The sequence below is a fragment of the Hypanus sabinus genome, chromosome 5 (genome assembly GCF_030144855.1).
Source record: "Hypanus sabinus isolate sHypSab1 chromosome 5, sHypSab1.hap1, whole genome shotgun sequence".
Lineage (NCBI taxonomy): Eukaryota > Metazoa > Chordata > Chondrichthyes > Myliobatiformes > Dasyatidae > Hypanus > Hypanus sabinus.
The window spans coordinates 146,121,870-146,147,653 of NC_082710.1; the positions used below are offsets into that span (position 1 = coordinate 146,121,870).

The 25,784-nt window shown below is 47.8% G+C and overlaps 1 protein-coding gene across 1 annotated transcript in view; it reads right to left on the minus strand.

The window, feature by feature from the left end:
* Positions 1–446: 446 nt before the first annotated feature.
* Positions 447–25,784, minus strand: part of LOC132394422 (basic helix-loop-helix domain-containing protein USF3) — a 41,018-nt gene continuing 15,680 nt past the window's right edge. The window contains exons 3-6 of the mRNA XM_059970554.1: positions 23,589–23,617; positions 13,748–13,830; positions 13,154–13,250; positions 447–12,907 (exon numbers count right to left, since the gene is read on the minus strand). Of these exons, the coding sequence (XP_059826537.1) occupies positions 7,188–12,907; positions 13,154–13,250; positions 13,748–13,830; positions 23,589–23,617 (5,929 nt within the window). The 3' untranslated portion in view covers positions 447–7,187. The remainder of the gene's footprint in view (positions 12,908–13,153; positions 13,251–13,747; positions 13,831–23,588; positions 23,618–25,784) is intronic.

Here is a 25,784-nt window from a genome sequence, read left to right on the forward strand (position 1 = left end):
CTGCAATAAATGGCCAACGCAAGAATAAAAGGGTGATTTTTGTACTATAAATTTTCTCTTGGTCCTGCCAACATTAGGGGATGTTTGAATGATTTTATTAATTGTGCTTCTTAACATGGATTTGGAATCGGGAATTACAGTTAATTGTCATGGTTGAGGGCTTTTAGCAAAAGGTGGGATGTGGAGTCTGGCAAGATCGGCGGTGGGATCATAGTCTGTGATTTAACCAACAGAAGTAATGGTGAGATGCTGCATTTTGTAAATAGGGCAGAGGAACAACAAAATGTAGCGATTTACTATCAGATATCGTTAAACGTAGCAAGTTAACAAGAACATAAAAATGGAGAATCCCAATTTTTCTATAATATTTATATGATAGCTGGTATAGTTTCAAACTGCAGATATTCAGTCAAATGTCTGGACAGTGCAACAATATTAATTCCCAGTTATAACCAAATTCAAATTTTTATTCACAAGTATTTACAACAAAATAGAAAATTTCCCAATAAAATTAACATAATTGAATACATACAGAATCAAGTATGTCACCTGTTTTAGAAATATTTAAATATATTCACAAGCTGATCGACATGGAGGTTAGAGTGGTGACTGTTATACATTGCAAGATCTTCAGTGCTAAAGACACTAAAGAACAAATATATAACAAAGGCATTATGTACACCATCCACTCTCCTAAAGTGTCACTGTACAATTGTGCAGGTGTCAAAGTCCAACTTACAACCCCCCCCCCCCCCCACCAGCCCCACAAAACTTTCAATGTCTTGAAATTTTAGATAACTTCTCTTTGAACTCACACTATCTGAATGAAGGATTTTTAAACATTAGCAAATTGTCTAACTTTAAAACGTTAAAAAAAAAGCTGCAGATGTTAGCAGCATCTGTTTGGTGAAGACTGGGGTCAAAAGCTCTTTAACAACAGGCTTTATCAAAGCCTTCTTTTGCCTGAACAGCATTATTATCATTTAAAAAAATTAAACGTCATAAAACATCTGCTAAAAATATACTTTTGAATGTTTAACCCATTTTGTAGCTTTACTTTGCAAGTGCTACATAGCTCAAATCTAATACAAATCTTTGATGATGGGTTATTTCCCGTAGTTACACCATCACTTTCAACCAGTTTGTTTCTATCATGTTAGTTTAGGTGATAAGGGAGTAATCTGTCACCTTCAGTTGCTAACATGGGCAAGTTACTTTGGAAAAGGAAATGATGTTTCAAGGAACTTTGAGCATTGAAGGAGAAGTCTACTTCAGTGTTGAAGTCACACTAGCCAGACTCGTTGAACTCTTCTAACCCGATATGTAAGGACCAGGTTTATTTTACTATTAATGAGTTTGTGTCCACTCTAACTCTGCATCACTTCTGCAAAGGCTTTCTATGTTTACACCAGTGTCAAAAATGGAAACTCTTAAAGGAGCAAGTAGCTGGTTTTGATTTTAACTCAGATAAAATGGTTTTGCAAATTTCAAAGTTGCTTCTTCACAACCAGCAATGCATTAAATAGTGTCGAGCGTTGCTCACAGACACTAAACATTTTGTATTGTGGATACTGCTTAAGTATCTATTCACAAAAAGTGGTACTAGCTGATAAATGTAACATTCAAAGGGTAGAGTGACTATCATACAAGAGCAGAGCCAGTTGCCTCAACAACTATTGCCCACTGACACTCACATCTAATGTGTGACAAAGTGCTTTGAGAGGTTGGTTATAGCTCGAATAAGCTCTTGCCTAAGCAAGGTGCTGGATCCACTGTGATTTACCTATACAGGGATGCCATCTCACTGGCTCTCCACTTGGCCTTGGATCACCTGGACAATACCAATATCTACATCAAGCTGCTCTCTTTTCAACACAATCATATCCTCAGTTCTAATCAATGTTCCAAAACTTGGTTCTCTGTATCTCTCTCTGCCACTGGATCTTTGACTTCTTCACCAGGAGACCAGAATCTGTACAGATCTGAAATAATATCTCCTCCTTGCTAACAATCAACCATGGTGCACCCCAAGGATGTGTGCATAGCCCACTGCTCTGCTCTTTCAACACCCATGACTACATAGCTAGACACACTACAAACATAATCTATTAATCTGCTGACCACACAACTATTGTTGGCAGAAGTTCAGATGGTGATGAGAAGGCACATACAGAGCGAGATAGATCAGCTGGTTGAGTGACGGTTCAACAACAACCTTGCACTCAATGTCAGTAAGACCAACAGACTGATTGTGGACTTCAGCAAAGGGAAGTCAAAGGAACACACACCAGTCCTCATCGAGGGATCAGCAGTGGGAAAAGTGAGCAGGTCAACATCTCTGAAAATCTATCCTGGGCCCAACAAATTGCTGCAATTACAAAGGCAAGGCAGTGGCTATATTTCATTTGGAGTTTGAGGAGACTTGGTACAGTAGGTCACCAAAGGTCACGAGCTTGTATTTCTACAGATGTACCATGAGGAGCATTCTAACTGATAGCATCACCATCTGGTATGGAGAGGCCATTGCACAGGATTGGAAAAAGCTGCAGTTGTAAACTCAGCCAGCTCCATCATGGATACTATCCTCCCCACAATCCAGGACACCTTCAAAGAGTGATGCAAAAAGATGGCATCCATTAGTAAAAACCCCATCACCCAGGACCTCCCCTCTTCTCATTGCTACCATCAAGGAGGAGCTACAACACATACAACGTTTCAGCTTCTTCCCCTCTACAATGATTTCATGAACACTACCCATTTTCCACTCTTTTTGAACTTGATTAAATATATATCCTATTGTAATTTACAGTTTTATTAGTATGTTTTGCAATGTACTGCTGCTGCAAAATAATAAATTTCACATATGCCAGTGATATTAAACCTAATTCTGAATCTGAACTGATGATACATAAGATCTAAATGATGTGAATAGTCCAAGTTCATTTCAGTTTTGTTCAGCAATAGTGTACTATGGGTGTCATGGAATCATTCATCCATACCAGGTTTTTTTTTACAAAGAAAACGATTTTGTTTAGACTAAGCCCCTGTCTGTAACCCACACGCTAGCAATGCTATTTAGAACTAGAGGATACTAAGTGCTGATCTTTCACTGCCCAGGATCCCTACTGAAAAGTAACCCCAGAATGGTCAGATGACAGATTAGTTTGCCTTTTGGGTTCTGGATCATGAAGTGAGTTGTAATTAGCAGGAGCAAAGCTGTTTCCATTTGATTATCATGACACTCAAAACAGGTCAACTGAGGGGGGTAGGTAGAAAAATCAAGAATAGAATCAGCTTAGTAGGTTATAGAGTACATTGTGGAATAGAGGTACCTTCACAGTGGTGTACCTGACCTAGAAAGATCTTGATACTGATAATACAGTAGAAAATGTTTCATTCCCCAGCACTAAGATTTCTATAATAATCATACAAAACGAATCCAAGGCAGTTTCCATGGAATAATATTTAATGACATCTGGGTATTTGCATTATTCCCTCAAAGTCAGGGGCTTTAGGTACAAATCAGGTGGATGCATTAGAATTTGGACTGGTTTTAATATAAAAGACCCAGGATATAGTTTTAACTGGATAAGGTTGTATGTAGTGAAAATGATATGGTCATTCAGAATGGAAACAATTAAGTCATTCCACTGTTAACCGTTTTGTTCAATGTTTTTATAGATTAGATTTACATGTAAGCATTTCCTACTCGCTTTATTATTCAGGAGAAATTCCTGACTTTTACTGGAAGTTACTCTGGTTACTGATTCTCCCATTCTTTGTTTCCTATGTAAACTGAATTCTTGATAGCAGAATTTACTATGAAACTGACTGATGTGGTGTTAGCATTAAAATTCTGCGTATAGAAGAAAGGCTTAAAATTGCAGCTTAGTTATGCCCTTTATTTTGTTCTCATTTGCAACACTTCATCTAATGTAATTTATTGCTGCTGCAAACAGACCAATAGCAGTGAATAAATTATTGGAAGCATTCTGACTTTAATACCTACATATAAAAAAGTTTCAACGGGTGTTGGGTTTGGAGAGGTAGTGCTAGAAATAGTATTTGAAGTGAAGAAAGGTCTAGCAAACAGATGGCCCTTAGGGAGGAAAGGGAGATGTCCAGGAGGATGCATTAGAAACAAGGCCACTAAAAATAACTAATGGTAAAATGACAAAACAGAGACATAGGACAAAAGGTCACAGGCAAAGGATCAAGGAATTAAAATGAGGATTTAAATCTTTATAAGGAACAAAACCAATGTGGGGGATACATTCAATTGTAGAAGTGCAGGCATTCACACTCACAAAACCGTCTTCAGCAGCAACAATCAGCCCTCAGAAAGACAAAATGTCAAAGTTCTCTAAAGAGGAGTTGCAGATTTGAAGTCATCAAATGTATAAGAACTTTTGTCAGGAGATGGGAAGAAACTGTTTTTACTGTGAGAATTAATAGTCAGAAAATACAGATTTAACATTCAGTGGGGAGTAGTGAGGGGTTGGTTGGAATGTGCAGTTCTTTTCTCTTACACACCATGAGGAAATAGATGGAATCTAGTTCGAGAGTTCTTACAAAATACTGGCACAGCCATGATGGGCTAAGCGGTCTCTTCTTGTGCAATAGGTGTGAAATGGGCTTCTCACACAATAACAACTGTTCTACAGTTTTCTTCACTTGTGACCTCTATGGAAATGAAGATCGACCAGCCTGCAAAGCCAGTTACTGATTCACCCTAAACTCCTTTGTACCAGTGCAAATTCTCAATGTTCCATGGACAACCCAAATCCCAAGAGATGCAACTTGGAGCATGAGTTTCTGAGAATGTGATTCTATGTGCTAGAAGAAAAGGCTCCTCCTGCTCCACCTTTTGTTAGCAAAGTTATTCCTACAAGACAAAGCTCAGGTCAAGAGGCTGGAAGCTAGAGTGAGATGTGGGAGTTTACATTTGATGAAGAGAAAGGAACTAGCATCAAAGGAAGGATGCACAAGGAAGCTACATCAGTGCACAAGATGATAAGGGATGAGAAGAGTTTATTCAGACTTTGACTACCAGTAAATCCGTTACCTTTAAATATCTGATTTTGCAACTTTTAGAACACTTTTATTTTACAGATGTGGACGGATTTTCAAAACATCGTGGCTATGCTTATTATCAGTTTAAGATAATTCAAGGAGCCAACTTAACATTAGCTCAAACTACCACCAGACATAATAGCTATTGCAGTAGAATTTGCCTGTCAGTCTTTGTATAGATAATTCTTTCTTTAATGCTCAGCATTGCATATATTTGGAAAAACAACAGGGCGAAAGTATCAAGACTTACTTGAGAAGTTGCATTCTGAATAAATTCTATTATGAGCTCCATAAAGGAGGTGCATGTAATTTTGTTGTATTTTTAAACAGTGATTCCAAGTTGCCAGTGAAACACAATAAAATCATTAAACTACCCCTGTAGTTGCTCGTGTTCCACTTTACCCAACAAGGTGTTTATGTTGATACAAAGCAACTAGAATGTTGAACAAAGAGAAACACCAGAACTAGCCCATATAATAGATGTCTAAACAGGCCTTTTCTAATGATCTAATTGAAGCAAGTAAAATTTGTCCAAGAGAAAAAGTCACCTGAGGTATCTGATACCAATGGGGACTGAATCTGTATATTAAATTTGTTCTTTAATTATCTCTGATTTACATATATTGTTCAATAGTAGTAAACTTGGCTGAGTGAAAAGCTACCTGTCACAGACCACTTTAATATTTACAACTTTAGGCAAATTTCTTGGCACACATTGTTGATGAAGAGCTCCTTTTCTGAACTTTTATCACAACACTCCCAAGTTAGAAACAACCCATAAAAAACTGAGATTGAACCCCCAACCTCAATCTAGCATTTGAAGCAGCAATAGCATGTAGTTTTATTCTCTGCCCACCGTCCATACCCTCTGGCCTGTCAAGTGACACATTGACATGTATTACAAACCAGGACCAAACCTTTCCTATAAGCCCACAATCAAGAGGATGGAGGTGAAGGGGAAACATACTCGTTCACTGCACATTCTGCTTCAGACAATGAGGTACACAAGATAGCACAGAAATTCCAAGATGAGGAATGCCCAAGAAGAGTGAGTCAAGTGACCTGACCTCCTGAGCAGATGTATTGCTTTAAAGTGCCAGTAAGTCACGCTGATATAAGCTGCCATTTAAAGGTAAATGTGGCTGCAAGCACCATCAAACTTAAATATTGCTCAAGACAAATTTCAGTAAGATTCTTGCAGAGGCCAACCTACTTCCGATTAAAACAAATATACTGAAGTACCTTACAATAAGGCAAACTAAAATACATTTATATAGAAATTAACTAGAATTTTTATTTAAATATTTGTACACATGCAAATTCAGACCCTCATCCATGAAATAAAACACAGAATACGCCTTTATCTCACCTCTGCCTAATTCGTCACCTTGTACCTTAGATATATGGGGTAAGTGGAGAGGTGGTGTCAAATTACCCACTTTTTTTGGGTAAATTAGATCCGATGGGCATGAGATTTACCCCATTGTGAAACAGATTGTATGGCAGTTTGGGGAATGAATCAAGACATTAATGAAAACATGGGAGCACCCCTGTTAACATTACTTCTTGCTCCTGTACACTTTCCTGTGGGTAAGAACAGCAGAGAGCCAACCTGCTTGGCGAAAAAGCTACTACCCAGCTCCACGCTCAAAGCAATGGATAACATCAAACCCAACAGACACTGGTTTCTGAAACAGTTTGTTTTCCATCTGTGTATATTTATATTCATTTATTAATCTTCTATTATGTAGTAAGACTCTGTATCTATCGGCAGCTGTGGAAATACAGGTTATTGTACCTACAGTTTCTTGAAAGGTCTGTCCTTGCCACTAGGATTGGGAACACTTTGGTACTCTGGAAGTGATGGGAACAGCTGGATGGCTGTGATGCACCCGTGGTTCTCCCCTTGTCCACCACACTCGCCTGGCATCCCCACCCTTACCATCTCTCTCCCTCCCTCACACTCCTACAAAGGGAACTGGAGAAAAAGCGTCCTGTACACCTGACAGGACCTGCTGATGGAACGGACTGACTGTTGGGCTCCTTTGCACCCCTCGCAGGATGTGGAGGGAGACCCGAGCCCACTCATTGGGTAGAGAGCACAGTGGCTGGCTTCACACGGCAGAGCTGCCATCGTGGCCTAGGATGTGGCTTATGTTATGCGCTGACCTGTTGGAGTGCTGCTTGGAAACGTCGGAGAGGGCAGGGTTGGTTAAAGGCAACAAAGGCGACATGGGCATGGCTGGGGTGTCGGCAGTGAGGGGCGCAGTGGCAATCTCGGGGAACAGGGTGGTCAGGTTGAAGTTGGACAGGTGTGGGGTGATGCTGGAGCTGTTGGCCATCGGCCTGGCAGGGATGTCGGGCAGGAGAGGAAAGCTGGGCTGTGGAAAGCCAACCGGCCGGGGCGGGGAAAGGATGGAACCAAACGGGTTGCTTGCTTTCTCCGTGCTGGGACTGGTGAAGATTTGGTTGGAGAAGTAGGGGATGGAGAGGTCGTTGGAGAGGGTGGGGTGTGCTGGTGAGTAGGAAGGATAGAATGAAGGCAGCGGATTCTGTGGTTCGACTGGGATGAGGGTGGGGGTCCGGTTAGCACCTGGCTGTGTTACTGGGGGTATGAACGGTGGATTGGCATTGAGAGGCGGGTTCATGCCGCCCTCCGCGATGAAAGGGAAGCCGAAGCTCTGAGACAGAGAGTGCTGCTCTGGGGCCAAGTTCTCATTCGGAACCTGCTGACTGTCAGCCACGAAGCGCACGATGCTGGCGTTGCGGCTGGTGCTGGGCTGTTGCCGCGCAAGCATCACACCTCCGCCCGAGGGCAAGGGCAGCTGGAGGCCACGCTCCAGCACCTCGGCAGTCCGATGGTTACCTGAGCGTGGCCGGTCACTCTGGCGCAGCTTGCCGGCTGAGCCCCCGTGCGCCGGGTGCCGTGCTCTCTGCAACACCGTGGAACCGGCTTGGAGAGAGTGAGGCCGCTCGGCCCCATGCCCCAGGGCCGCCCGCAGACCTCCATGCGGATTGGAGACCTGCGAACTAGTGTGGCACTTGTTGCCAGCTCCGAGCGTCGCTTTCTGCGGTGCCACACCTGGGCTGCTGTTGCGACTCTGGATCTCGGGCACCGACGAGGGGTTTGGGTACGCGATGCCCCGGGGTCCCAGTGTGCCCAAGCTCAGATCGCAGCCATCCCGGCTCTGCACTGCTTCCCGGAGCGGCGCGCACGGATACTCGATGCTGGCAACCGGTGCACACTGAGTGCTCCTGGCATGATCGGGGCCCGACCTTTGTCCGCCGCCCAGCTGTTCACCCAGGGGTGGGGGCAGTAAGCCCTGCATGAAACTCTGGTGGCAGGAGCCCTCCCCATCCCTCAACGAAGCCCCACCCGCTGCTGAGATGCCCTGCACAGGCAGGTAGGGCAGCCGGCCCTGGCGCTCGACCCCCGTCCCCTGGGCCAGCCTGAAGCTGTGGGCCGGGATCCCCCTGTGTCCCGCCATGCCACCACCCATCTCGCTGCCCCGGGATGACTGTGCCTCGAAGGTGCCGACTGACTGGGCAGATACGCTGGCCTTGAAGGGGGGACAATCAGCCACGTCGGTAGCCATGCAGTGGTCGAGGGAGAGCTTGGACTGGAGCCCGTGCACGGGCAGGCTCTTGTTCACAGACAGGTCAAGGTACGTGCGCAGCTCGGGCTGCTCAGTGCTGCTCCTGGGGCTTTGCATGGAGCTGGATGGCTTCCCGATCAGGGCCTCAGCCGAGTAGCTGGAAATGCGGTTCCGCTCCGGGCGGTGAAGGTCGGGCGGCCGCGATGCTGGACTGCCTTTGGGCCCCAGCTGCTGCTCCAGCGGCCTGGAGGTGAGCAGCCTCTGGACGCGGGGATGTCCGGCCACCTGCTCAGCAGAGGGACCACAGCGGCCGCTGTCCTGGTGCGGGAGGAGGTCCGGGCCGTGCAGGCTCTGTGGATGCGTGTTCCTGCCGCCCACTGGGTTCTCGCATCGCTTCTCTGGATGTGTGCCACCAAAGCAGTGCTGCAGCAGCAGCGGCGGCTGCTGGGAACCCTTGTGGCGGCTCTGCCCGCTGGCCCCCGCTTGCTGCTTCTGAGGCAGGGCCAGCGTCTGGCCTGTCCTCACCAGCCCGCGCTTCTTCTGCAGTTGGGTGTCCTGGGGCACGCCGTGTGCCAGGCTCTCGGCGTGCGGAAGGTGCTGCTGCTGTTGTAACTGGTACAGGTGCCGCTCGCGGAGCTGGCCTTGCGGGTGTTTATAGTAGGAATGTCCGTGGGCCAGCGGCACCCCGCCTTGCGCCGACCCATTGGCCTGCACCAGCCCATGCTGCTGTGCTAACTGCCCGGCTGGCGTCCCGCCACAGTGACCCTCGGCGCTCCTTGGCAGGGGTACCGAGCCAGAGCCCAGCAAGTTGGCGGTGGGGAACAAGGTGCCCAGGTTGTGGCCGTGTGATGCACTGGAGGAGCTGACCGGCAGCTGAACCAGGAATGGCTGCTCTCGCTCACACGGGGATTCCACCAGCGCGCCCGGCCCCGGCTTCCCATCTGGACGGACCGCACCGCTCGGACACTGCTTCGGACGTTTGGCCGTGGAGATCAAGTGATCTGCTGGTCCGTTGCGCTTGGTTGCATCTTTGCGCACCTCAGTGCTCTGCTTCGGGCCAACAGGAGGCTGCGGAGGGGCTCTGGAGGGGCACTCCGCCGTGTGCTCGACCTGCTCCGGGTAGGTGGCTGGGTCGGCTGCCAGCGGTGGGCAGCTATGGCCCTGGCTTCGCACTGATGGGTTGGAAGGAGGCAGGGCTGGACACGCCAGGCTTGGCGTTTCTTGGGCAGACGAGGTGTGGGTGGTTTGGCCCTGGGCTGGAAGCACAGATTCCTGCATTCTCCCTTCCACTCCGATGTCATGCTCGGGCTGGAGGCTCGAATCCCGGCCTTTGTCTTTGTCTGCACTCGGGGGCTTCTGTTTCTCCGGCTTCAGCACCGCATCCTCTGCTGCGGCGCCTTTCTCCGGGCTCTCCTGCTCGAATATGGCCCGAGCTGCAAGGGCCACAATGTCACTGTGGTCCGGCAGGCTGTAGGCGTTGAAGGTGCAGTCCTCCCGCGCACTGTCTGGCAGCAGGGAGGCAACAGAAAAGCCTCGGCCGCTGCCCGAGCTGCTGGACATGGGCGAGTCAGTGTGGCGCTGGGTTCCAGCTGGCGCTCCTGCACTCTCGTGTTCCGGCATGCACAGTGGAAGCTGGTCTCCCGACGGCCCGGCCTCCCGGGGCTGTCTGCAAGGAGATGGAGGAGTGCTCATGCCACCCCGTTCCGTGCCCCCGGCCACATCTCCGCACCCTTGGCACTGCGCCGCTGCCAGCGACTCCAGCTGCTGGGAAACGCTGCTGATGCCACAAGAGGTGGGCGTGGCCACCTGGAATTCCCCAGCTGCCACCTCTCCTGCCCCTGGTAGGGGCGAGGTGGAGCAGTGGGATGGGGACGGAGCAGTATTTGTGACAGCGCACGCACCATCTGTAGCCAGGCAGGTCGGAGTCGAGGGGGCTGCCAAGGGTGTGCTGCTCTCTGACGGTCCCTCAGGTACATCCTCGCTAGCGCTTGGCACCGGGGGCCTGGAGGGGGCTGGTTCCGGCGAGGCAGAAGTGGCAGCCGCCCCGGCCGGGATGTGGTTCGTGAAGGAGGGTGGAGGTGCGGCGGGGCATTCGGCTGGGGATACCCGCTCGGATGGGCTGGGCTGGCGAGAGGGGGCGCAGTCCCGTGGCTTGTGCCCAGTGGCGCAGCCCTTCCTGGGGAGGCCCTGCTTTGCAGGCAGGAGCTTCTTCGGGGTCTTCTTGGATTTGGAGGGCTGGAGCACCCCGTGGGAGGGCCTGCCAGGAGTGGGAGCAGCCAAGCTGCTGACGGGGGCACAGGGAACCTGCCCGCTGGAGCCAGTGGAAGCAGTGCACTGGGCTGTGGGCATCGCCCTGCTGCCTGCCATCTGGGACACACTCTGGCTGAGGCTGGTTAGTGCTCCAAAAGCATTCAGGGCCACATTGGTGTGGGGGTCAGCGCTGGTGGTGGGCTGGATGACGTGCATGGTGGTGTGGCTGGAGCCCCCAGCTGGCCTCACCGGTTGCAGGGCAAAGAGCTGCCCGTTGACAGAAATCGTCTTCTGCGGGGTGCCGGGAGTGGTGGTGGCTGCCGACTGCGAGCTGCTGGGGGCGGGGGCAGATGCGGGCACGGGCCGGGGCAAGATGTGGACCAGGTGTTTCCCTCCGACTGTCTGAATGCTGGGCGTGCTCTGACTGCCACTGCTACACCCCACCTGACCAGAGTCGAGAGAGGGGGCTGCCCTGCTGTTGCCCGGAGGGGGAACCACCGAGACCGGGTTCTGTCCGGCTGCTTGTATGATGACGATCTGCTGACCCTGCCTCTGGCTGTGAAGGGCCCCCCTCACCATGGCCGGCGAGCTGGCATTGGCCGGCTGCAGGATAATCAGCTTCTGGCTGTTTGGGGAGGATGGGTCGCTGGCCCCTGGGGGATGCGCCATCTGAATCACCTGCAAAGGGGGCAGCAGGGACACCACCTTGGGGGCAGTTGGGGCGGGAGTGTGGGGCTGCGCCAGAACTGGCTGCAGTGGGAGAGGTTGCACTGGGGTCTGGAAACTCAGCTGACTGTGGGCAGAACAGACGGACACGCCATGAAGTGTGGAGGGAGCAGAGGATGCTGCTCCTACGTGCCCGGCAACGGAAGCAGGGAAGGAGCCTCTGGCATTCACATTTTCATTTAACGTAGTTGGCAAAGCACTGCAGTTCACCTGGCTGACAGGCTGTACAGTGTTGCCTGCCAGTTGCAGTGTGGTCCAGGTTGTCCGTGTGTTACCTGCGAAGGTCATGCACGTAAAAGCACCCAGGCTATTCGTGTCAGCAGCACAGGTGTAGGTGGAAGCTGGGCAGGACATCGTCCACAAGCTGGTGATGGGACAGGACGACACCAGACCACCCTGACACATTGTCCCAGCTTTGAAAGGTGGTGGCAAGCCACGGGCCGACCCAGGTGGATTCTGGCAAACGTTTGGCACCATCGCGCCCTGTGGGCACTCACTAACCGGCCACTTCGTTGACCGGAACTCGGAACTCTGGATGCAGGATGGCGTGGACCCCAGAACAGTTTGGTGAGAAGACTCCACACCCATGCACATCGACCCCATCTGCTGTAGGGGCAAAGGTAAAGCAGGACAGGTGTTGGCAGAAGTTCCACCAATGTTCAGGACGGGGCAACAACTGGCAACTCCTGAGGTGGTCCGCCCAAACGAGGCTTGTGAACACTCCAGCACAAGTTGTGCAGAGGTGCTTACGGGGCACTGAAGAAGCACTGGCCCAGAACTGTTAGTAGAGACATTCAGCACACTCTGGACCGTGCCCACAGTGGTGGTGCATAGTGCAGTGTTCAGAGAATTCTGAGTCGTAGGGAGGCATTCGGGCATGTTCTGCTGAGAGATCCGTGTCTGAGGCTGGATCCCGTTTACCACTTGGCCGATGTCAGGTATTGCCATTGGCATCATTATATCAAGACATGCTTCTTGAGTAGTGTTCTTCAGGGTATTCAGAGTCAGCTCCAGTGAACTCTGTACTGCAGCTTGGTGGCAATTCCCATTCAGTTGGTTTCCGTTTGTGTAGATGAGTATATCTTCCTGCACTTGGTTGGGAGAAATCATCATAGTAGTTTTAGTGCCCTTGAATTTCCTCTTCCAGTGAATCGTAGGGTCATCATGCAAGCAGATGTCATTAGCTTTCAGTAGTTCCACAAAACGGTCATTTTCCTTCTGTAGATCATCCAGCTGTTTACGCAGTCTGACAATTTCTTCAGCTGCAGAATATAACAAATTAAGTTACAAACAAATCATCCACTTGAGAGTCTGTGTGGCTAAATTATGTTTATAAGATCAAGGATCAGGGGTGATAGCTTCACATATAGCAATGATAAAACACGGTTAAAATCTTCACCATTGCATTGCACAAAAATACGATGGGGGATAGGGAGGGCAGTGAAGAGAACAATTACTGAGTAAGGCTGAAAAGACTGAATATACAGATTATCTTATCATACGCTCACCTTGTTCTTTGGTTCCTCCATTCAGAAGAATTTCATCATTCTGCCTCTTCAGCTCTGAAATGTACTTATACGCTTGATCTAGTATCATATTTTTACTCTGTGTACAAGAGAAAAAAATAGTTTAACAAAGTTGTATTCATTGCTGCTTTTAAAAGCGGTACAAAGAAAAAGGACTGTAGAAAACATGTGTTTTAGAGGTTCTTTGACACAGTTAAATGGCAAAGGAATAGAAATCATTCCGAGCAGAGAGATTTCCCAAGTACATAAATTATTTATGCAAGCATACAAATGAACCCAAGCGAAATTTGGAATTTTGCTCTTTATTTCAAAGGAGCCCCTCGTCCTTTCTGCTATACATCTGACATTTTATTTCCTCACTCCACATCCCCCCACCCCCACCACCATCCAGTATTACACAACAGGGTCATGAATTAGAAACTTGGAAGAAATGTATCAGCATCTGGAATCACATGGGGAAGGTTAATGGTTGGATTGATTCGTGGCTGTGTCCTTATTGGATATAAACTTGCATTGTCTCTCCAATTTGTTAATTTTTTTAATCCAAAGAGCCGTACAAAATTGGAACTGTTTTACCTGTTTCAAAGCAGGAGAGCACGGAATAAGTTCTCCAATTTTGTTTATTCCAGAGTTAATCTTCTTCTTTCGATGTCTTTCAACTAGAAAATCAGAATTTTTCCATTTAAAAATTGAAGGAACTGAATTTCTAATCCTTATTTGCTATACTTAACTTTCCAGTAACAGATCCACATGCAGCAAGGCTCAGAAATATTGTAATAGGAAAGTTGAAATTACATACACATTACTCGAAAGCATATGACAATGAAATTGCTATGTGCTGCCCATTAAATGGATTCCTGACACTTCTACTGTTGCTAAACATCTAAGAACCACTGTCCTTAGTGTTCAATAAGTTTGTTACTCAGCGATCAAATGGCAGACACAGCAAGCTTCAGCATTTAACTTACACCCAGATTACCAAAACTCTCCCCACCCCCACCGCATAACTCTGTCCTTGGCTTCGTGCTCATTTCTGTCACCACAATGGTATATTTCAATTCAATGATGGAACTCTAACCCTCTTCATAGTCACAGGAAAGACTGTATCTCAACGTTAGTAATTAAGTGAAGGCAATGATATTGCTATCTTTATTGGAGGAACAACTACAATTCTGGATCATTCATTTTCAAAACTGCATAAGTAAAACTATTCAACTAACAATAACAAAAACAGATAGTACACAATTATGTTGAAACTTCTGCAAAAATATAGTATATTGAATATGACTATTACCTTAGTATAATAAAGTGCCTCAGAATTTACAGTCACAGCTACAGTAACTATGCTTCTTATTGAGGGGGAAAAAGAAAGAGATCCCAACAAATATCAAGCAATCTCCTTGAAGAGAACTTGCCATGTTCCAATGACTGCTTCTATCAGATATCAGTTCAAAAGGATTCCTGAAGGCCAGTATCAGTTAAGTCATCAGAAATATATAAAAAAGAAAATGCTGGAAATACTCAGCAGGTCAAGCAGAATCTGAGGGGAGAGAAACAGAGTTAACATTCCAGGTCAATGACCAGAGCTGAAAAATTAGAAAATAAGCATGTAGAGAGTGGAAAAAGGAGGGCTGAAAATGGGAATGTGTGTTAGGTTGTCCACATGATTACAGTTATTTCAGTGTCACAGGAGGAAAAGCTGATCCATCTAGAGGAAGGTAAATAAGATAAATAAATGAGAAAAGCCCAGGGAGCAGTAAAAAGAGAGAAGTAGAATAAGCAGCTGCTGGAAATCTGAAATAAAAACTAATTCTGGAAATACCCAGTGCTTAGTCAGCAACTGTGGAAACAAAAACTAATGTGTTACAGGTGGATAATCTTACGTTAGAGATACCCATTCCCAACATCAAGTCAGAAATCAGCTTTCCAAACATATGATCATGTGTAACAATTTCTAAGGAGAACTACAGAACACTTTAATTTACATTTTAACATCAGTACTAAAAGTGCTGAGAGTTGTAGACTCAGCCAGCTCCATCAGGAGCACAACCTTAAACATCATGAACAACATCTTCAAGAAGTGGTGCCTAAAGAAGGCAGTATCCATCACTAAGGAACCTCATTATCTTTAATAGACAATAGACAATAGGTGCAGAAGTAGACCATTCGGCCCTTCGAGCCTGCACCGCCATTCTGAGATCAAGGCTGATCATCTACTATCAATACCCGGTTCCTGCCTTGTCCCCATATCCCTTGATTCCCCTATCCATAAGATACCTATCTAGCTCCTTCTTGAAAGCATCCAGAGAATTGGCCTCCACTGCCTTCTGAGGCAGTGCATTCCACACCCCCACAACTCTCTGGGAGAAGAAGTTTTTCCTTAACTCTGTCCTAAATGACCTACCCCTTATTCTTAAACCATGCCCTCTGGTACTGGACTCTCCCAGCATCTGGAACATATTTCCTGCCTCTATCTTGTCCAATCCCTTAATAACCTTATATGTTGCAATCAGATCCCCCTCATCCTTAATTCCAGCGTGTACAAGCTCAGTCTCTCTAACCTCTCTGCATAAGACAGTCCAGACATCCCAGGAATTAACCTTGTGAATCTACGCTGCACTTCCACTACAGCCAGGATGTCCTTCCTTAACCCTGGAGACCAAAACTATACACAATACTGCAGGTGTGGTCTCACCAGGGCCCTGTACAAATGCAAAAGGATTTCCTTGCTCTTGTACTCAATTCCCTTTGTAATAAAGGCCAACATTCCATTAGCCTTCTTCACTGCTTGCTGCACTTGCTGATTCACCTTCAGTGACTGATGAACAAGGACTCCTAGATCTCTTTGTATTTCTCCCTTACCTAACTTTACAACGTTCAGATAATAATCTGCCTTCCTGTTCTTACTCCCAAAGTGGATAACCTCACACTTATTCACATTAAACATCATCTGCCAAGTATCTGCCCACTCACCCAGCCTATCCAAGTCACCCTGAATTCTCCTAACATCCTCATCACATGTCACACTGCCACCCAGCTTAGTATCATCTAATCGGGGCGTGCCCTCTTCTCACTATAGCTTGACATTCCTTTCCTTTTGTAATATTTAGTTATTTTTGTAATTTATAGATTTTTTAGATCTTTAATTAATAAATCTTTGCCTTTCTGTGGTAAAACAACACATTTCACATCACATATCGGTGATAATAAATCTGATTCTAAACAGAGACTGGATTTACAAATGACTAAAGTAGAAGAAATATCACCACAAAGGAGAAATCTACAAAAACTTCTGTAGTTTGAAATAAACATAAAAGGAAATAACAACTAATTTTATGTATGGAAATCAAGGGACAGACTGTTTAATTGTTATGGCTTGGAAAGCAAATTAAAAATGTTCAGAGCTGATAAAATTAATCAAGAGATGTCCTCATCAACTGCTATTGAGCAGAAACATTAACTTTGTTTCTTTCACCTCTTTGACCTGCTGTGAATTTCCAACACTATTGTTACTGTGGGATTTCCATGCTCTTTAACAATACAACTAATTTGGTAAAATGTTTAAATTCATGTCAGTTCAAGGAATTTCAGCTTGACGGCATTGGAGAAAATTGCATATTGTAAATGAAGGAGTACTGAATCACTGACATCAGAGTATTTTCATGTTTTGAGGCTGCTGTCAGTTACAAGGAACAGTGATGCTGAGCACAAGTTGTTACTCTAACTTTGCAACTGAAAAATCCAGGCCAATAAATTAACTACAGTGTCATTGTAATGTTTACAATAAACATTACCACAACAATTTTGATCAATAAATATGATCATTTCTACTTCTAATGGTTGGTTATAATTAAGAAAAAGATATGAGAGTAGTTGTCATTGTAACAATAAATCAATGTATAAAGTACTTTATACATGGTAAAGGGGTTAAATTCCCAGCTGTCATGGTGAGACTTGTGTATTTCAGACTATTAATTTAGGCCTCTGGATTAGCAACCAACTAACACAATTAGTACATGCCTATTAAGAGAGATGAAGTTATGGGGGACATGGAGAGGTGAGGCAACTTCACCTAAAATTTGTGAGAGGGGGGTCACATCATCCAGTTTTGCTGGTCGGAGGGGGAAGGCGTAACTAGGCCCCGCCCCCCAGGTAGGGGGGAAGCCTCGGAGCTGGCAGCCACACTTAACTCCCTGGTGGGGGTGGCCGAGAGGCCACGGCTGAAGCTGGGGGTGTTCTCCGGAGCCAAGCCTACCCTGGATGGGGAGGTGGATTATGAGACCTGGATCGAGCATACGTCTTTGATGTTAGAGGAGTGGCCAGGCTTGGAGGAGGAGAAGAGGCAGCGATTGGTGGGAAGTTTGAGGGGTTCAACAGCCAAAACAGTCCGGTAGTTGAAAGCTGAGAAGCCTGGAGCTTCAGTGGAGGAATGCATAGAAGTTTTGGAGGGAGCGTTTGGGTTGTCAGGGGAATCCTGGCTGCTTTTAGCAGAGTTCCAACGCCTGGAACAACGGAGCTCTCCGAGTACATATTTCTGATGGAGGGGATGCTTACGGGGCTGCGGCGCCGGGGGGTAGTGAAGGCGCCTGATGTGGCTAGTGTGAGGATGAGTCAGATATTCAGTGGCTCTCTGGAGGAGGACAAGGTGGCGTGGACTATCCAGCAGGTTTATAGGAAGGGCTCCCCTCCATCCTTCGGGCAACTGATCAGAGAGGTGCAGGAGGAAGAGAGAGCGTTGGGGCAGAAAAGGGGCTCAGGCCACTCGGAGCGATCCTCAGCGATACAGGAAGTGGTGGCTGGGTGGAGGACTGAAAACCCCCAGGGGAGTAGGGACCCCTCTCTGGAGGAGAAGAACAGGGAAGGTACTCACTCCCGGGGGCGTTGCAGTGGGTTGGGAGCAGGGGCCATCCCGGGTGAGGAGGGGCGGCAGGCAGCATGTGCTTTAACTGTGGGAAAGAGGGGTATTTCAGGCAGGACTGTGGGCGGCTGAGGGTGTGCTATAGCTGTGGAGAGGAGGGGCACTTTCAGTAGGATTGTGAGAGACAAGGAGCCCCACAAAGGGCAAGCCCCCCCCCCCCCCGCGACTAAGAAGGGAGAGGTGTCGGGAAACTTAGGAGAGGCTCGGTGAGGGAACGGACTGGAGCCTCTGGAGGAACACATTCCCAGAGATCAGCCAGGGGACCACTGGGTACCCACACCTCTATTCTGGATGGGCTGGTAGGACCCCGTGCCAGTGTGTGCCTACAGATAGAGGGAGCCCTGTTAGTAGACGCCCCAGACGATCTTGAAGGGGAGACACGATTTCTGGCGGGAGCGCTGGTGAGGTCCGAAGTGCAGAGACCAGGAGTGGTACATGCGAGGCGTATAGCCGTAAGTGTCAGGAACACTACGGCAAGAGAAATCACCTTTAAGAGGGGAATGCCACTGGCACATCTGTTCCCGGTGACGGTAATGTCTAGCACACCAGTGAGGACCCCTAACGGGGAGGGATTGGAGCACCGAAGGGAGCTGACCGCTGAAGCCTTTAACTTTGGGGATTCTCCAGTGTCGCCAGAGTGGAAACGCAGGCTAGTGGAGAAGATGCTGAAGATGGAAGCTGTTTTTTCTCAGGGCGAGTTTGATGTTGGCTGCTCCAAAAGCTCTCGCCACACCATCTGGGTGACGGAGGTCACCCCGTTCCAAGAGAGATCCCGGCGGCTGGCCCCAGCGGATGTTGAGGACGTGCGGCAGCACTTGTGCCAATTGAAGGAAGCTGGAATCATAGCTGAGTCTCGAAGTCCTTATGCATCCCCAAAAGTGGCAGCACGGAAGAAGAATTGAAGGGTGTGCATGTGTGTTGACTACAGGACTTTGAAACAGTGAACTGTCCCTGATCAATATACTGTCCCGAGGGTCGAGGACGCGTTGGCCTGTCTGAGTGGAGCGAAGTGTTTCAGTGTGCTGGACTTAAGAAGCAGGTATTACCAGATCCCGATGAGTGAGGGCAATAAAGAGAAGACGGCCTTTACCTGCCCTCTGGGGTTCTTCTGGTTCGAACAAATGCCCCAAGGCATATTGGGGGCCCCAGCCACCTTTCAGAGGCTCATGGAGAGGACTGTGGAGATATGAATCTGTTGGAGGTGCTGGTGTACCTGGACGATTTGATAGTGTTCGGATCGACTTTGGAGGAACATGAAGAGCGGCTGTTAAAGGTATTAAGCCGGCTTAAGGAGGAAGGGCTGAAGCTTTCCCTTGACAAATGACAGTTCTGCAAGTCGTCGGTCAGCTACATTGGCCATATCATTTCGCAAGAGGGAGTGGCTACTGATCCAACCAAGATAGAAGCTGTGACCACCTGGCCAAGACTCCAGAACGTGAGCACTCTGCGCTCATTTGTGGGGTTCTGTGGGTATTACCGCTGATTCGTGAAAGGATACGCCAGAATGTGTCACCTGTTGTGTGGCTATCCCCTGGTGGGAAAGAAAAGGAAGGGGGACCGGAGGCAAGGCGCTGGAGGATACTGGAACCCGGCGGAACCTCTTGGCTCGAGATGGGATAATCGATGTGAAGAGGCGTTCCAATCTTTGAAAAGGGCACTGACCCAGGCCCCAGTGTTGGCTTTTGCCAATCCCCAGAAGCCATATGTGCTGCACACAGTTGCCAGCCAAGAGGGTCTCGGGGCAGTTCTGTACCAGGAGCATGGCAAAGCATTGAAACCGGTGGTGTTTGTCAGCCGAAGCTTGTCGCCATCTGACAGAAACTATTCCACTCACAAGTTGGAGTTCCTGGCGCTGAAGTGGGCGGTGGTGGACAAGTTGAGCGATTACCTGTACGGAGCCAAGATTGAGGTGAGAACGGATAACAATCCTCTCACTCATATTTTGACTTCGGCTAAGCTGGATGCCACAGGACATCAGTGGCTGGCGGCCTTGTCGGTATATGATTTCAGCCTGAGGTACCGCCCAGGAAGCAAGAATGTTGATGCAGATGCTTTGTCATCTCGGGAGCCGGGGGAACAGGAGAAGGACGAGGAGTGGGAGAGTGTCCCTGCCCCTGGAGTGAAGGCTATGTGTCAGTTTTCTATCACGGTGAAGGCCAAGGGAAGAGGAAGGCTGGAGCGAGCCGTGGACCATTTGGGGGTTTTTGACGATGCCATACCCCTAGCTTACTGTGACCTGACCGCACTGCGGACTAAACAGTTGCCGGAACTGAGTCCGGGGCAAGTGGCAGCTACTCAGCAAAATGACCCGGGTCTTGGCACTGTGTGGAGAGCGGTCGAGAAGGGGGATGTGGCGTTAACTGAGAAGGCGAAACACCCGTCCGTGACTCTGTTGTTGAAGGAGTCGTCTCGGCTAAAGTTAAAGAACCAAATCTTGTACCGGGTCACAGCACCTCAGGACCAACCCCGCTGCTGGCAACTGTTCCTGCTGGAGAAGTATCGGCAGACTGTACTCCAGGCCTTACATGATGATTCCGGACACTTGGGGGTGGAAAAGACCTATGGATTACTCAAAGACCGGTTCTACTGGCCCCAGATGAGGGGGGAGGTCGAAGAATACTGTAGGGGATGCAGTCGTTGCATCCAGAGGAAGACCCTGCCAGCGTTGGCGGCTCCACTGTCACACTTGCAGAGTGCGGGACCTCTGGACTTGGTATGTATGGATTTTCTGTCGATTGAGCCTGACACCAACAACACCGCAAATGTCTTAGTCATCACCATTCATTACACTCGCTTTGCTCAGGCATTTCCCACCAAGGATCAGAAGGCGACGACAGTGGCGAAGGTGTTATGGGAGAAGTATTTTGTTCATTACAGCCTTCCCAGGCGAATCCATAGTGATCAGGGGCGGGACTTTGAGAGCCACCTTATCCATGAATTACTGACTACGCTTGGGGTTGAGAAATCCAGGACTACCCCTTATCACCCACAGGGTGATCCTCAGTCAGAGAGGTTCAACAGGACCCTGTTGGATACACTCAGGACGCTGGAGATTGGGCAGAAAAATAAGTGGAGTCGTCATATTGGACAATTGGTTCACTGTTACAATTGTACTCACAATGATGCTACAGGGTACTCGCCTTATTATTTGATGTTCGGGCGGGAAGCGAGGTTGCCCATTGACTTGTCTTTTGGGGCTGAAGTGGGTGAATTACCCGGGAAGCCCTATCTAAAGTATGTGTCCAATATGAAGAGGGAGTTTCAGAGGGCGTACGAGTTGGCCGAAGCGGCGGCTACGAAACAAAATCAGAGGAATAAGATGAGATATGATCAAAAGGTGAAGTTTGCCCAATTATTGCCGGGTGACTTTGTCCTTTTATGGAATTTGGGACTCCCTGGTAAGCACAAGTTGACAGATCGATGGGCGGCCAGCCCCCATGTAATAGAGAGCCAGATGCCGAATCTACCAGTTTACCGGGTGAAACCTGAGGATGGGAAAGGGCCTATCAAGGTACTCCATCGGAATCATCTGCTGCCCCTGGGTCAAGCGGTGCAGGTGGACAAGGAGCCAGACTGGGAGGTTGTGCCTAGTACAAGGACTCTGCGAGGGTGCGGAGCGAGGGAAGAGGCTGCTGCTGAAGAGCCGAGACGGGTCCTTAACCCAGGAATGGATACCGATTCGGAAGATGACGACTCAGATGAGTGGCCCCTGCTCCCATTCGCTGGCGTTTCAGTACCAGAAGAGGAGGCTCCTGGCCCTTCCCCTACTGAGTTAGGCGAGAGGAGGGAAGGTGTTGATGGCCAGATGGAGAGACAGCCAGCGTTGGGGGGAGAGGGGGTGGAACCCGAACATGAGCCAGAGGGTTCTCAGGTGAAGGGGGACCCCCGTGAGGGAGGGAGTGGGGATCTGACAGGTATACCTGTGGTGTCCGAGGTAGAGGGTTCGCAGGTGAAGAGGGAGCCCAGTGAGGCGGAAGGGTGGGCAGAAGAGGTACGGAGATCTCAGAGGAGTAGGCGCTCCCCAGAGCGGTTGACATATGTGGTGCCAGGAGAACCGAGTGTGATTTCTACTGCTCTAGGTAGTTATGTCGCTGCTTTCTGCACCTGGGTTGGGTTTTGTGTGTTGCAAGAAGCCTTGGGGAACTCTGGTGATGTCATGAGCTGGTGGGGGGAGAATATACAATGTACTGTGTATGTTAATCAAAATGGCTTCTTTGGTTTGCTAGAGTAGGAATGCTTTTATGTTTGATAAGTGTTTTCTCTCGCAGTTGTTTAGCTTTGGACTTGCTGATGTGGGGATTGTATTCATTTTTTAACCAATGGGGAATGTTATTTTGTCTTGTGGGGCTGGAAGCTTGGGGGATTTCGCGGTCTTTTCAGGAGAGGCGGGAAGGAGACGCCAAGGAAGGTGGACGTGCGCTGCACTGCTCGGTCGACCACCGGGGGTGGTCCCAGGTGCAAGGACGTGGAGGTCGGAGGAAAGTGACAAGGGGTCGAATGGTTCAATGGTTGAGCTCCAACGATGTGCACTAAACTGAATGAACTTTGATAAGTTGGCGTCATATATACTGTATTGCATAGTACTCTTTTAGTTTGTTTGATATTGTGTGGTACGCGCAGCATAAACTTGATTCTCACAGCACCTGCGTGTACGGGTGAGTGGCTGGATCTCCTTTTCCCCTAGACATATACCAGCCTGTTGGGTAAGGGTTACATACACATTGTGTCAAGAAACTTTCCTGAACACACCTAACCAACTCCACCCCATCTAAGCTCCTCGCTCTAGAGAGATGCCAATCGATATTTGGGAAATTTAAATCTCCCACCACAACAATCCTGTTATTATTGCACCTTTCCAGAATGTCTCCCTATCTGCTCCTCAATGCCCTTGTTACTACAGGGTGGTCTATAAGAAACACCCAGTAGAATTATTGACCCCTCCTGTTCCCAACTTCCAGCCACAGAGACTCCGTAGACAATCCCTCCATGACTTCCTCCTTTTCTGCAGCCGTGACACTATCTCTGATCTACAGAGCCACGCCCCCACCTCTTTTGCCTCCCTCTTTGTCCTTTCTGAAACATCTAAAGCCTGGCACTCTAAGTTACCATTCCTGTCCCTGAGCCATCCATATCTCTGCAATGGCCACCACATTGGAGCTCCAAGTACTGATCTACACCCTAAGCTTTGTTCATAATACTCCTTCTATTAAAATAGACACATCTCAAACCATTGGTCTGAGCGTGTCCCTTCTCTATCACCTGTCTATCCTCCTGCTTGCACTGTCCCCAAACTTTCTACTTGTGAGCCAACTGCCTTTTCTTCCGTCTCTTCAGTTCAGTTCCCACCTCCCAGCCATTCTAATTTAAACACTCCCAAATGGCCTTAGCAAACCTCCCCACCAGGATATTGGTCCCCTGGGATTCAAGAAATGTGTTCTCAAACTCCCCTTCACAACCAAAAGGGAGTAATACTTAATCATCAGCAGTCACAACACTTACCTGCATTGTGAGTTTCTCTATTTTTCTTCCTATGTACAAGAGAAAAATAAAGAGTAAGTCATTATACTGTAAATACATCTTTTTTTCTGGGGTCTAGACCTCATCAATGAGGCCAGTATTAACTGCCATTCTTTTTTTAAAAACACAAGTGGTAAGTGGTAGAAGCAGATACATCTGGGGCTTTTAAGAGATGAGTGAAAAATGGTGGCCTATGTAGAAGGGAAGGGTTAGATTGATTTTGGACTAGGTCATAAGGATGGCACAACAGTTCTATGTTACTCGAGCGGAGATGGTGCTGATCCATCTTCTTGGATTGCTTAAGTTGTTCTGGTGGATTTCACACATAGTGCTGCTGCACAGGAAATTCCAGGATTTAGACCCAGCAAAACTGGATGATGTGAAACTTGGAGCGGATGTTCCCATGCACCTGCTGCCCATGAATTTGGGTGGGTAATGACAGCAAACTTTATACATGGCACACAATGCAGTCACTGTGTGCAGATGATGGAAGGAATGAATACTTGGTGGTTGATGGTGTGCTGATTAATGAGGCTGCTTTATTTTGTGTCTTCCTGATACATTGCTCTCATCAAGGCAAATGGAGAGTATTCCACTGCACACCTGAATTGTATCTGATGAATAGTGAAAAGGCCTTGGAATGTCAGGAGGCAAGTCACTTGCCACATATTATCTAACTTCTGACTGTCCTCACAACTGTGGTATTTAAGTACTTGGTCCAGCTGAGTTTCTGATCAATAATGACCACCACCACACACCCCCCCCCCCCCCCGCCCTGAAGATATTGATGGTAGAGGACTCAGAACGGTTATGCAATTGAACTTCAAACTTGGGTTTTCTCTCATCAGAGAGTGTCATTGCCAGGCACTGTTCCAGCACAAATATTGCTTGCCACTTCTTCATCCTCGTCTGTGACATAGCTCAGCCTTTTGTCCTTTATTTTTAACCTGATCAGCTGGGTCTGCCTTGGTGTTCTGCACTTGTATTCCAATATTCGTTTGTCTACATTCTTTAGTCCATGTTTTCTCTCTCTAACCATTCCTAAATTGATGTTCCTGCCATCAGGTTGGAGGCTACCCAGATCGAATATGAGGTATTCCTCCCCCAAACTGTGTGGCCTAATTTTGGCAGTAGAGGAGGTCATGGTTGGGTAGCCTCCAACCTGACTGCATGAACATTGGTTTCTCTAATTTCCAGTAATATTCCTCCTTCACCTTCCCACTTATTCCATCCCCCACTCTAGCTCCACTCTCCCCTCTCTTCTCCTCACCTTCCCCCTCCCTCCTGTGCTTCTCTTCCTTCACTTTCTCCCATAGCCCACTCTCCTCTCTAATCAGATTCCTTCTTCTTCAGCCCTTTACCTTTTCCACCTATCACTTCTCAGCTTCTTACTTCCTTTGCCCACCTACCTGACTTCACCTATCGGGCCAGGCAGCCACAATGGAAAAGAGTAAACAGTCAACATTTCGGGGCATGACCCTTCATCAGGACCTGCATAGATGCTGTCTGGCCTGCTAAGTTCCTCCAGCATTTTGTGTGCGTTGTTTTGATTTCCAGCATCTGCAGACTTTCTCTTGATTGTGGCTTCACCTATCACCTTCTTGCAGAAATGTGGTTCCAGAACAACATCCCATGCACATCAGTCTACAGGACATGACATTCGGGGTCTTGGTCTATATTCTTTTGGTGACCGTACGTTTACTGCTATCGTAGTTATATGTATGTGTTATGCGTGACTCAGTACAGTGTTTTGCACCCTGGCCCCAAAGGAACTCTAGTTTTGTTTGGCTGTATTCATGTATGGCTGAACGACAATTAAACTTGAATTTAAACTTAGCTTGGACTCCTTCCCCAGCCCCCCAGCTAATCCCAGGTTTTACCCCACAACCCTACCCACACCTCCCTAACAAATTTCCTACAGTTTAACAAGCTTTTTATGTCTCCTGATCATTTCTGATGAAGAGTCTTTGACTTGAAACATTAACTCTATTCACCACAGATGCAGCCTGGCCTGCTGAGTAACCAGTGTTTTCATAAAATCAGGGAATCATACAGCACAGAAATAGGCTCTTCAACTCACCTCCTCCTTGATAATCTCATTTCCTTGCACGAGACCCTTCAAATACTTGTTCAAATACCTTTTAAATGTATTTTTTCTCTATCTCAACTACCTCCTCT